We start from the raw sequence: 14,249 nt of genomic DNA, 5'->3' as shown, positions 1-14,249 counted from the left end.
ACAACACGAGACAGAACCCCAACGAACTTAGTCAGGCAGAGCCTCGACATGCGTTACGGGGCCCTAGATCAATCGGGTAGGGTAATGAATTAGTGATCGGGGTTAAAATACTTACAACGGGGCAGAGCTTCGTGAATCATGGGTATTTTAACTATAATTTTCGCCTACAGAAGTTGAGAGTGAAAGGGATTGATGAACGATTTGAAATGTGCCGCCTCCGCTCAATTTATAGGTGAATTCGAAGGTCCTCGCGCCCCGCGACCCCCTCCCCCTGATCTTGTCGCGCCCCGTGAGAGACCCCTAGCTACGGCTAGGGTGGCCAGGTGGCATGTAGCTTCACTAAACGTCGGGACACGTGGCACAAGGGGTGTCCGGCACACAATGGGCTATCGCGCCCCGCGAGCCATCCCCCTTGACCATGTCACGACCCGCGAGTGGCAATAAATCATTATTTTATTTGTTTTTAAGTAAAATTAAGGTTATACGGGTCCGGTTCTCGTATACGAGGTGTATTTTAGGGCATTTTTCTAGGGTTGTTATATCCTCCCCACCTTGTTTTAAATCTCGTCCTCGAGATTTATTGGAATAGGTGTGGATATTTCTTTTGCATTTCTGACTCGAGTTCCCATGTGTATTCTGGTCCTCTCTTTGAATCCCATTTCACTTTGACCAAAATTAATCTCTTATGTTTGAGATTCTTGATGTTTCTATCTTCAATCTAAAGTGGTTTCTCTACAAACTTAAGTTTCTCATTTACATCTATGTCTTGAAGAGGTATTACCAGTAATTCGTCTGCTAAGCATTTCTTGAGGTTACATACATGAAATACATCATGTATTCCTGCCATCTCTTCTGGCAATCATAGTTGATAAGCTACCGGTCCTATTCGTTTGATATTCTCAAAAGGTCCAACATACCTTGGGCTTAGCTTTCCTCTTTTAATGATTCTAACAACTCCTTTCCATGGAGAAACTCTTTTGACGATCTCGTGCTGCTTTTAGTCTTTCCTTGACTTGAATAATTTTGTCAGTTGTTTCCTATACTATCTCTGGTCCAGATAGTTGCTTTTCTCCAATCTCTGCCCAAAAGACCGGAGTTCGGTATTTTCGTCCATAAAGTGCTTCAAACGATGCAACATTAATGCTTGTATGATAATTGTTGTTGTAGGAAAATTCTATGAGAGGTAAGTGATAGTCCCAATTTCCTCCAAAATCAATTACACAGGCTCTAAGCATATCTTCAATTGTCTGTATTGTCCTTTCGCTTTGTCCGTCCGTTTGAGGATAATAAGTTGTGCTTAGATTCAACCTGGTTCCCATTGCTTTTTGGAAACTTGTCCAAAAATGAGAAGTAAAACGGCTATCTCTGTCAGACACAATAGATAAAGGAATTCCATGTAATGAAACTATTTCATTTACATATAGCTTGGCTAAGTGTTCCATACTGAAAGTTTCCTTCATTGGTAAGAAATGAGCAAATTTGGTCAATCTATCTACAATCACCCAGATTATATCATTACCTTTTCGTGTCTTGGGTAATTTGGTAACAAAGTCCATTGTTATTAATTCCCATTTCCAGATTGGCATCTCTAATTGTTGCAATAACCCTGAAGGTTTTTGATGTTCAGCTTTAACCTGTGAGCAGGTTAGACATTTTGCAACATAATTTGCTATATCCTTTTTCATTCCTATCCACCAGAAATTCTTTCTTAAATCTTGATACATTTTATCACTTCCAGAATGCATTGTATACTTAGATTTATGGGTTCTTCTAAAATTTGGTCTTGTAGGTTTCCTTTAACAGGTATCCAGATTCTTTTTTTTTAATGAAATCTCCAAATTCTATCTGTTCCTTTCTCTAATTCCTTAATCATTCCTTTTAGACCTTCCGCATCATCCTTGACTGCTGTTTCCTATATTATTCTAATTTGCTCATTTAAATCTATCTACAGATTTAACCTGAGAGAGCGTACTCGTTTTGGCTTTTCTTGATATTTTCGACTTAAAGCATCAGCTACTATGTTACCCTTCCCTGCATGATACTGGATATGACATTCATAATCACTAAGAATTTCCATCCAACGTCTTTGCCTCATGTTTAACTCTTTCTGTCGAAAGATATATCTTAAACTCTTATGATTTGTGAAGACAACGAACTTACTACCGTAAAGATAGTGTCTCCAAATCTTAAGGGCAAAAATTATGGCTCCTAACTCTAGTTCATGGGTTGTATAATTTTTCATGTTTCTTAAGCTGTCTAGAGGTATAAGCTATAACCTTTTGACATTGCATCATCACACATCCGTATCCTAACTTAGATGCGTCACAATAGACTACAAAGTCTTCAGTTCCTTCAGGCAACGCGAGTATTGGTGCATTGGTTAACGTTTGTTTTAAAATCCTAAATGTTTTCTCTTGTTTTGGTCCCCATTCAAACTTAACTGATTTGCAAATCAGTTTGGTCAATGGAATGATTATTCTAGAGAAATCTTGAATAAAACGTCTATAATATCCTGCCAGTCTAAGAAAACTTCTTACTTCCGTTGGTGACTCGGGGATTTTCCATTTGGTAATTGCCTCGATCTTTGTGGGATCCACATGAATTCCTTCATGATTAACCAAGTGTCCAAGGAATTGCACTTCTTGCAAACAGAATTCGCATTTGGAGAATTTAGCATAAAGCTTTTCTTTTCTCAACAATGTTAGAAGTATATGTAAATTTTCTGCATGTTCCTCTTTACTCTTAGAGTAAATCAGATTATCGTCTATAAAGACGATTATGAATTTATCCAGGTATGGTTTACATATCCTGTTCATCATGTCCATAAATGCGGCTGGGGAATTGGTTAAACCAAATGGCATGACTGTAAATTCATAATGACCGTACCTTGTTCTGAAAGCAGTTTTAGGCATGTCCTCTTCCGGTACTTTCAATTGATGATATCCGGAGCGTAAATCGATCCTAGAAAAGAATCGAGCTCCTTGAAGTTGATCGAACAGGTCATTGATTCTTGGTAATGGGTACCTGTTTTTAATCGTAACCTTATTCAATTTCCGGTAATCAATGCACATACGCATCGATCCGTCTTTCTTCTTGACAAACAATACCGGTGCTCTCCATGGCGATGAGCTAGGCTGTATGAAACCTTTTTTCAAGTAGTTCGTCAAGCTGTTTCTTCAATTCCTGCATCTCCATTGGTGCTAGTCGATATGGTGCTTTGGCGATCGGTGCCGTTCCTGGTATCAGGTGAATTCTAAGTTCAACCTCTCGATCTGGCGGTAATCCAGGTAACTCTTCTGTAAAGACATCTGCGAATTTAGATACTACAGGAATATCTTTTAATTCTGTTCCTTTGGTGTTAATGATGTGCACAAAATGCAACATATAAATTACATCAATTGTGGTATAAAACTAACCCTTTTTAGTACTAATGTTGGAAAAAGTGTGCTTTTGTCTTCCTTTTGTATTTTCAGGATTAAATGAGCTCAAATAAACAAAAGAAACAAAAAGGCAGCTAAATCTAACATAAATACAAGAAAAGGAGCAAACGTGGTATGCCCGACCTCTCGACAGCATCTTCCCAAGCAAAACAAGAAGACAGAAGACTGAAAACGCCCTGTGCTCGGTGAGCACGGGGGCGTGCCCAAGTGTCAGTAGAAAAGACAAAGTTGTAGAAGCTTCCATCGCCCACCACGGGGCCGTGCTCAGTGGACACGGGGCCGTGGTCAACTATAAGATTCGCGGAATCCTGGCAAATCTTGATAGTACAGATATGCTTCTGCACACTGGGTCGTGCTCAGCGGACACGGGGGTGTGGTCAACTAATGCAGACAAACTGTATTTAATGAAGAAAGAAAGGAGGATGGACACGAGGCCGTGCCCAGTGGACACGGGGCCGTGCCCGAGCTTCTGTTCAGCCTATAAATAGGAGTGCTTGGAGCTCTTGCAACTCATCCCTTGGCACACCACCTCTCCCACACTTCACCCACCACCCACTACCATCACAACACCATCATCCACCACCATTATCCATTGTCCATCATAGAGTGTGTGAGTCATCTCGGGATCCAAGATTGATCGTAAGAGTTCTTGACAATCAAAGGCCATGTTTGCCTAGTGTAATACTTTTTATTTTTAATATTTTGCACTTTTTAATTGGTTTTGTATTAATGACTTTAATTACTAGTTTCTTATGTTGAAGGTGATTCTTCCTTAACGTTTGTTCGTGGTGTCTTGGCATTATTTTACTGTCTATATAAAATAAAATATTTTCACCATTCATATCTCCACGGTCTATATGGAGGTATGTTGGCTACCTGGTCGGGGGTTAAGGGAACGGTTTGGTAAGAGTCTTGCCATTGTTCAGTGTATAGATCCTGCAAAGGACCTGGGTCAAATTTAGTAGGACCTCCTTCAATACCCACCAGTATTGGATGGCGGGGGTCCAAACTCTTTGATCCCCTCATAAGTCAAACTACTATTAAAACTTTAACCCGGCTACTTAGGACTGTATCCCTGCTGACTTAGACTACTTAGCCGAGGGTAACGTTGCCTTCAAAAGAGGGGCCTACCACATTATGCATTAATAACTTAATTAATTATCTTTCAATAATCCGACCCTTTCAAAAGAGGGGCCTACCACATTGTGTCCTTGGACGACCTCGGTATTTTACCAACACTATACTACGTCCACGATGGGTGCACTTGCTCATATATGTGTTTAGTGTTAGTGAATATCGTGTTTATAAATTTAAAACTTGGCTAAAAAGTGTAAAAAGGGCTTAAAATGTACGCCTAAATTATATACACACTTCACGCACATCAAGTTTTTGGCGCCGCTGCCGGGGACACAAGGATTTTAAGAAAGTTAGGAATCAGCGGCCTAATCATTTTATTTTATTTTATTTTTTTAGGATTTTCTTAAATTTTTCAGCTTCTGCAGAACTCAGCACGGGCCGTGCCCGCTGAACACGCCTCGTGCCCAATCATTGGAACTGGCAATCCTGTTTTAAGTCAGACAGTACGCTAAACACGGGGCCGTGCCCACTCAACACGCCCACGTGCCCAAGATTCAGTTACTGAAAACAGAACCGTAAGATCCCGACGGTTGGTAATTTCTGACACAAAAATGAGTGATAATGATAATTTTTACTTTCGGCACTCTTATGGTACGTGGTGTCAGTTATATGGTGGCCGTCATAAAGTGTTAGAATGCTATTTTCTAAACTATAAGCCCCACTATATAGACCCATCGTTTTCCTGTAACTTTAAGAGGGGCGAAAGTAAAAATAATCCTTATCTCTCCCTCGAATGCGCCCAACCGGACATTTTAGGAGAAATGCTTCTTGATGAATTATTTCAACTAGAAGATCTAGTTCTTAATTGGTTAAAAGAACTTAAGATGGATTTCCTTAATTCATCTCAAGACGACAACCAAGAAGAATTGTTGGGGTCGCATTTAAATGAAAACAACTTCGTTGTTCCTGACATTAACTTTAACTATAGCGAAGACTTGGACGATAGTTGTCCCTGTGCCGATTGTGCCGTGAAGGACTCTCCATCGACTTCGTTCGATGCATACATAGACCTGAGCGATTCGGCATACACCTTCTTTATTGTGAGCCCGGGAAAGGGTTGGACTTGTCCACCTATATTTAGCATAGTAATCACCCTCACCGACAACCTCTTGTGTTCTCGTCTTAATCTAGAGCAATTAAGGTATCTTAGGCACTTTGGGGTTGTTCCATCCAGTAAGGAACCGCCCGATCCGGATAAGTTCCTTGAAAATAGGTAAACTCCACAGGTCAACACGCCCCCGTGTCCGCCGAAAGATTCTCTTCTGATTTCATCAGAATACGGAAAAAATGTGTCAGGATTCTGTCTGCACAAGGGGCCGTGTCCAGCCAACACGGGGCCGTGTCCAGCGTGCTGTCGTTTTCTATAAATGCAGCAAGATTCCTGCTCATTTGGACCACTCCAAAAGACAGAGATTTCTAGGATCTTCACTCATACCATCCTAGGTATGTTCTAAAAGAAGGTTCTTGACGGGTGGTCCATAGGACAACCCTTAAGTGCCTTAAAAAGATTAAAATCCCATGCTTTACACGTTTAATTGTTTGAACTTGGTAACTACTAGTTGTTTGGACGTGCAGGTGCAAATAGAGCTTAAAAGGGAAGTGATTTGGAGCATCAATGAAAAAAATCAATTTTTGGAATTGAAGAATTAAGAGGATAGCATGATAGAGGGCGAAATTACGAGAACGTAGGCGAAAACGGTGAAGAAAACGGAGTTGAAACGAAAAAGTTATGCTGAAAACAAGTTTTCATGCTGAAGCCTGCCGTAAGCTACGGCAAGGGCCGTAGCTTACGGCGCCGACTGGCACTTTTTGTCACCGTATGACAGTTTAAAGCCACCGTAAGCCATTCCAAGCCACCGTAAGCTACGGTGGCCACCGTAGCTTACGGCGCTGACCTACGTAAATGTGTAACTTCCACCTTTTAATGCGGATTTATGATGCCCTTTCACCTCTAATCAATCCCATTCGGTTACACAACAATTAGAGACGATTTTTGGTTGTTCTTGGGAGCTTGAAGACATCTTTAATCATTGTTCTTATGTTTCTAACTTACTTGGAAGATCAAGACTTTGTTATGATGTTTGTTAAAGCCATGAGTGGCTAAACTTGTTATGATTGTCTTTAGTTGAAGGTTTGTAAGACTTTATGCTTTGATTTCCTAATTTCTAGAATAACAATCTTTATCTTTATGATTTGTTTGTTATGGTGTGTGATTGCTTTGTTGTAAATTGTTGATTCTTATGTTAATCTAGTTTGAAATCATACGTTCTTGGTGCCGTTGGCAATCGAGATATCATGGGTAAAACTAGACTTGGGTAAGGGTTAATTGATCATCGGGTAACAACCTCACGTTCTAGGAATCTGAGTACTTAGTTCCCTTTCATCACTACAAGTAATCACACATGAGCTATGTCTATGTAGTTCTTTCTAGTGGAATGATAGCATAAATGTCAAAGCAAACCGGAAACTAAAGATGATCATTTGTCTCTAAATTGTTTACAACCAACACTTTCATTTTGAAATTAGAATAGTAATTTAGTTTTTTAAAACTCAATCAATCAAACCAACTCTTGAACTTTATTTTATTGCAATTAGCTTAATTTAGTTAACTTAGATAAACAATTGAAATAGCACATATTCCACAAACTCCCTGTGTTCGATACCCACTTGCCACTATCTATTTAGTAGTAATTGGATTAAATTTGATTGTGACCACGACATCACGTCAAATTTTGGCGCCGTTGCCGGGGAGTAGTGCGCAACGTGTGTTATTTTTGATCCTTTTTAGTTTGTTATTTTTCTGGTTTATGCTGGGTGTGTTAGTGTGCAGGTATTGACAGGTGCATGCGTACTAGAAGCTCTCACAAGCTATCACCTTTGGCATTTGATCCGGAAATGAGTTACCAAGAGGAGTACGATTACGGTGATTATTATGATGAATATTCCCAACTTTCATATGAAGGCCCTCAGATGTACGATCAAGATTATTATCATGCTCAGTATACATTTGATCAGTATGGTTATGAATATGTAACCCAACAACCTACTTTGCACTATCAGTCACATAAATCTGAAAGTCTTGACGAGATGATGAGAAAGAGACACATGGTTCATGTTGAAAAAGAATTAATAAAACCTCATTTGTCAATGGAAGAACGAGTAGAACTTTTGGAATGGAAATATGATTTGTTACCAAAAGAGGTGAAAGAGATGAGGCCAGGGACGTCGATATTGGAAAAACGTCAAGCAAAACAACACTGGATATATGTGCAGATTGAACAAATGACACCTATGGGTGATGTAGAAGAAAAGGTTGTGAGTCCTCCCGAACTTGAAACTGAGTTATTAGGGCCAAATGAGGAATATACAATTGAAATTATTGTGGAGGAACCACCTATGGAGAGCAAAGTTGAGGGCCTTTTACTTGATGAACCAATCAAAGTTGATTACAACTCTCCGGCTGTGGTGGTTATGGAAACCAAGAGTGTTAAGGATGCATGTTTAGAAACTAGGAAGGTGGCACTTCATGATGTGGGAGATTTCATTCATAAGTTATGTTTATGGGAGAGTTTGGATTTGTTGGGCACAGAAAACGAAGTAGTGAAGTGTAGAGTAAACTACCGAGCATTTGTTGGAAATTCGGTAGGAAAATGTGGATTTAAAGAATTTTGCAAAGAAAGATGGGACGTGACAAAGCACACACACAATAGAAGAATCAAACACCGTGCTTACATCAGCAACGAAAAAGGTAAATGTGCATTGAGACCACCTTGAGACATATCAGGTACGGTCGGGCTGAAGACCTAAACTTTAGCGCTGCTTGGGAGGCAACCCAAGGTGTTTTTAGATAAGCGTGGGGAAGATGTGCGAAGAGTTGTGTGAAGGTGATGATAGGAAGTCGGATTATCTACAACATCTGTTGTGTCAAACTTCACCAGGTCAATGTACTCTTTCCTTAGTCTTGTTATGTTCTTTAGTATTAAAATATTGGTATTAGTTGATAAAATAAAAAATAAAAAAAAAAGAAATTTGGGGTTCGAGATGTAAAGCAAATGTTGGTGTTTTTGTTGAAAGCGATCTTTCCCTCAAAACCATACATTGGGACAATGTATCCCAAGTGTGGGGATGGGGGGAAATTTTTGAGAAGTTAATATTTTTTGTGAAACCAAGTAAAAGTGTCAAAAATTTGAAAACTTGATATTGTTCCATTTGACACACCGACACCCCTTTCTAGTCATTTCTTGGTGAGTGTTTGAGCCACATATGATTATTAGAGAATATTTCTTTGTTTTAAGTGGCGGTGTTTGTATTGTGTTAGTAGAACTTGTGTACGAATTCTTGTTGAAGCCTAGGATTAGCATGCTTGTGAAAATGATAGGGATTTTTAGGTAGCCTCGTCCGAATGTGTGAGAGTGTGGGAATTGGGGGTTGGACCTCATACGTTACATATATGAGTTTGGTATTGTGAGGGGTGGGGGTTTGGTCTTTAGAAAGCCATGTTTGAGCCTTATACTATTCGGTTGTGACCCAAACCTACTTCTTACAAAAAAAAAAAAAAAAAAAAAAAAAACTTTACCTATTGAAACGACCCGGTTTAGGAATTTAGTTTGTGATTGTTGATGTTCTTGTATATATTGTTGAGTTTTATGTGTTATGAAGAAAATGAAGAAAAAAGAAGAAAGAAAAGAAAAAAAAAAGAAAGAGAAAAATATGAGAAAAATACAAAAAAAAAAGAAGTATTTAGTTGCAATAGTAGTTGAGAATGTTGAAGAAGTTGTGTATATAGTTGATGTTTGCTTTGTTTAGTAGTAGAAATAAAAACCGGGTCAAATCAATTAGCTCTTGCATATATATCCCACCATTTTCCTACCTTTACACATAGCCCCGTTATAACCCGTAAGTCCTTTAGATTCATAAGCATGCTAGGTATTTGATAGGAGGAAACTTGATTTGTATACAAGCTTATTGTCGCACAATCACACATTTGCATTGAGCGTGTTAGCATAATGTTGCTAATATTACTTGTCACCGAGAGTTGTTGTGAGGGGTGTGTCTTGTGGTATGATAAAAAGTTTGTAAAAGGACGGTACATTTTAGCTTGGTTTGCATGTTGATCGCTTGTGGTTTTGAGTTGGTTAGTGAATGAGTTGCTTGGGACAAGCAACGGGTAAGTGTGGGGATGTGACGGGTGGTCCGTAGGACAACCCTTAAGTGCCTTAAAAAGATTAAAATCCCATGCTTTACACGTTTAATTGTTTGAACTTGGTAACTACTAGTTGTTTGGACGTGCAGGTGCAAATAGAGCTTAAAAGGGAAGTGATTTGGAGCATCAATGAAAAAAATCAATTTTTGGAATTGAAGAATTAAGAGGATAGCATGATAGAGGGCGAAATTACGAGAACGTAGGCGAAAACGGTGAAGAAAACGGAGTTGAAACGAAAAAGTTATGCTGAAAACAAGTTTTCATGCTGAAGCCTGCCGTAAGCTACGGCAAGGGCCGTAGCTTACGGCGCCGACTGGCACTTTTTGTCACCGTATGACAGTTTAAAGCCACCGTAAGCCATTCCAAGCCACCGTAAGCTACGGTGGCCACCGTAGCTTACGGCGCTGACCTACGTAAATGTGTAACTTCCACCTTTTAATGCGGATTTATGATGCCCTTTCACCTCTAATCAATCCCATTCGGTTACACAACAATTAGAGACGATTTTTGGTTGTTCTTGGGAGCTTGAAGACATCTTTAATCATTGTTCTTATGTTTCTAACTTACTTGGAAGATCAAGACTTTGTTATGATGTTTGTTAAAGCCATGAGTGGCTAAACTTGTTATGATTGTCTTTAGTTGAAGGTTTGTAAGACTTTATACTTTGATTTCCTAATTTCTAGAATAACAATCTTTATCTTTATGATTTGTTTGTTATGGTGTGTGATTGCTTTGTTGTAAATTGTTGATTCTTATGTTAATCTAGTTTGAAATCATACGTTCTTGGTGCCGTTGGCAATCGAGATATCATGGGTAAAATTAGACTTGGGTAAGGGTTAATTGATCATCGGGTAACAACCTCACGTTCTAGGAATCTGAGTACTTAGTTCCCTTTCATCACTACAAGTAATCACACATGAGCTATGTCTATGTAGTTCTTTCTAGTGGAATGATAGCATAAATGTCAAAGCAAACCGGAAACTAAAGATGATCATTTGTCTCTAAATTGTTTACAACCAACACTTTCATTTTGAAATTAGAATAGTAATTTAGTTTTTTAAAACTCAATCAATCAAACCAACTCTTGAACTTTATTTTATTGCAATTAGCTTAATTTAGTTAACTTAGATAAACAATTGAAATAGCACATATTCCACAAACTCCCTGTGTTCGATACCCACTTGCCACTATCTATTTAGTAGTAATTGGATTAAATTTGATTGTGACCACGACATCACGTCAAATTTTGGCGCCGTTGCCGGGGAGTAGTGCGCAACGTGTGTTATTTTTGATCCTTTTTAGTTTGTTATTTTTCTGGTTTATGCTGGGTGTGTTAGTGTGCAGGTATTGACAGGTGCATGCGTACTAGAAGCTCTCACAAGCTATCACCTTTGGCATTTGATCCGGAAATGAGTTACCAAGAGGAGTACGATTACGGTGATTATTATGATGAATATTCCCAACTTTCATATGAAGGCCCTCAGATGTACGATCAAGATTGTTTACAAAAACTCCACTTGATACCACTCCTTATCGGATGGTTTATGGGAAAGGATGCCATTTGCCTATGGAGTTGGCACACCGGGCATATTGGGCAATTAAAACGGTAAACGCAAACTATGATGAAGCGGGTCGGGCGAGAAAGCTTCAATTGAATGAGATAGAGGAAATAAGAGATCAAGCCTATGAGTGTGCATCCGCGTACAAAGACAAACTTAAAAAAGTTCATGATGCTAAGATAAAGAAAAAGAACTTTGAAGTGGGTCAGAAGGTGTGGTTGTATAATTCAAGGTTGAAATTGTTTGCGGGGAAACTAAAAAGCAAGTGGATGGGTCCTTACGTTGTCCGAAGAGTGGGGAGGTTCGGAGATGTTGATATTCAAGACGAACGAACAAACAAGCAACAAACGGTTAACGGGCATCGCCTCAAACCGTACTTGGAAGGGAATGATATCAACAATCTTGAGCTAGATAAAGTGGGCTACATTTTGCGGCCAGTGGATGATGAGGAAACGTGAAAGAGGCCCAGGTTTGGTATTTGTAAATATTTAGTGTAATTTATTTTGTTTCAAATAAGTCTCGTTCAAATCAGTGTTCGAAACAAGTGTGGGGAAATTTTTACGAATTTCCCGAACATAGTGTTGAGGACAACACGGGTTTTTAACGGGGGGTAGGGTAATATTTTATGTTTCTCCTTAAAATTATAAAAGCCCATAAAAAGTTAAAAAAAAAAAAACAAAAAAAACAAAGTTTTCAAGAAAAAATCAGCCCCCCTAAGCCCAGTGATCGCCGTAAGCTACGGTGGGGGGCGTAGCTTACGGCGGCAATCTAATGAATAAAGTCATACGGCAGATGGCTCCTGACCTACGGCGCTTCATTTTTGCCAGTGCTCACCGTAAGCTACGGCCAGGAGCCGTAGCGTACGGCGCCGAGCGGAAGTGGGGGTGTTGTTCCGTGTCGTCGTTTCGTATATAAAAAAAAAAAAAAAAAAAAAACCGAAAATTCAATAATAATAATAAAACAATTATCTAAAAACCCCAACCACACACTTCTCCCATTAATCCCCAACCACACCTTTTCTTCTTCTTCTTCACTTCTAACCTCTAAGAACCCTAAGAACCCTAACCTTCACACTTTCATATCTTACTCAAATCTAGTCCGATTTTGGTGATTCTTGGGTCCATTTTGGGTGAAATTTCACAAGGAATTCAGATTTAGTCTTGAATCTTGAAGTTTCTTTTGTTTTGGGGTCGGATTTGGACCTAAGGGGTGCCGAAATTTTGGGTTTTTTGTGGGTTTTTGTGTGAACTTCAAGCTTTAGTGATTCTCATCTTCTACAACACCAAGGTATGCAATTTTTGTTCATTCTTTGAATTACATTGAGGTTTGTAAGTTTCCATTATGTTTTTACTTACACACTTGCTTGTATGAGATAGATGATAGAACTTTGTAAACCATTGATTGTTGTTGGTATAAATGTGTTGATGTGTCATGAAACTTTGTTGGAAAAATTCTGATTTTAGGGGACATCATGCCAAAATTTTGTTTGAAAAAATAAAAATTTTGGGTTTTTGCACATTTATACCTATAACATGAAGCAAGTGTGGGGAAGATGGGATAAAAATAACTAACTTGAATTGTTTGCTTTGTTTTTGAATGTGTGTAGGTATGGCTTCTAGGAAAGGAAAGGGAGTTGCAAGTTCTTCCCAAGGGGATGCGGTACAACAAAAAAGGAGAAGATTGGCTCGGATTGGTGACCCGGACTCGGAGGAGGATGCACCGCCAAGGGGGCCAAAGCCGGATTGGACAACCGGCTCATTATTAGACCAACCCGCGGAATGGAGAGCGGATTTATTTCACGAACAAATGAACAAGCTTAAACAAAGGGGAGTTCTTGGAGACTTTTTGGTGTGAAGAACACATTGGAATCATAAGTTAATTGTCTTTGATCTTGATGAACAATATTACTTTTGTTATGATGTTGCTTCAAGCCATGTGTGGCTAAATCATACGTGGCCTCCTCCAGACAGATGGTTCAGTTAGGTTTTATTTCTTTCCAGTTTTATTCATGTTTGGAATTACTTTTGGATTGACAAACCTTTACAAGTAATTTGATGTGTTGATTTTGTTTGAACTATTTGCTTGTGTTTTTGAGTCCTTACTTTACAATTTGTTCGGTTGATGACAAAACCTTGTAGCGGATTGGGTGACATAGAGTAGGTTGATTCACGCTAGTGAATAGGGTTAATTGACTTATAAGAGATCTGATGACAAAGACCTGTTTTCAGTAACCAATCAAACTAATCAACTTTTCCACACTATGTCTATGTGGTGTCAATTATTGAATTAAACTGAGATTTTGTAAACCTAGAACCTGAAGTTTGGAGGAGGTTACCTTTACCACTATTGTTTTCTAAATCACATTAGTTTAGATTTTATTTTCTAAAGAACAAAACAACCAAACCAATCAATTACTTATTTTATTTAGTTAATTTAGATAGAAAACCAATTCTGACCACATACTCCTCGTGGACCGACACCCTACTTACCCTAACTAGTTAAGGTATTTAGGAACTTTTTATAAATATTTTTTTTGACCGACCAAACGACATCGATCAGTTCTCAAGAGCCATCTTGTCTTTTCCACTTTTGTTCATTGCCTTCTTCTTCAATTTCCAATCACTACCTCCATTAAAGCTTGGGAGCTTCATGATTCCAACCTTTATTGTGATGTTTGTAAGGTCATTATTCAAGGAATCTTGCTTAAAATAAGTTATACAACTTTGTTTTGAATTATTTATGCTTAAAATTAACCTATAAACCAAGAAAATAATTTAAAACTCCAAGATTCCTTGCTTTAAAAACCTGCAGACAACTGGACACGGGGCCGTGTCCGAGGTACTGTTTCATATAAATTGAGCTCTTTTCGGTCTGTTTTCCCAGAATGGCGAGCAGAACAAGCGGAATGTC

At 38.9% G+C, this 14,249-nt stretch overlaps 1 protein-coding gene across 1 annotated transcript; it reads left to right on the top strand.

The window, feature by feature from the left end:
• Positions 1-11,317: 11,317 nt before the first annotated feature.
• On the top strand, positions 11,318-11,797 carry LOC110882838. Its single transcript, XM_022130756.1, has one exon. It carries the CDS (start codon positions 11,318-11,320, stop codon positions 11,795-11,797), a length of 480 nt encoding a protein of 159 aa, XP_021986448.1.
• The last annotated feature ends 2,452 nt before the right edge of the window (positions 11,798-14,249 follow it).

This window comes from Helianthus annuus, chromosome 10 (genome assembly GCF_002127325.2).
Source record: "Helianthus annuus cultivar XRQ/B chromosome 10, HanXRQr2.0-SUNRISE, whole genome shotgun sequence".
NCBI lineage: Eukaryota > Viridiplantae > Streptophyta > Magnoliopsida > Asterales > Asteraceae > Helianthus > Helianthus annuus.
Note: the sequence above shows the minus strand (reverse complement) of the source record. Positions and strands in the feature narration are given on the sequence as shown.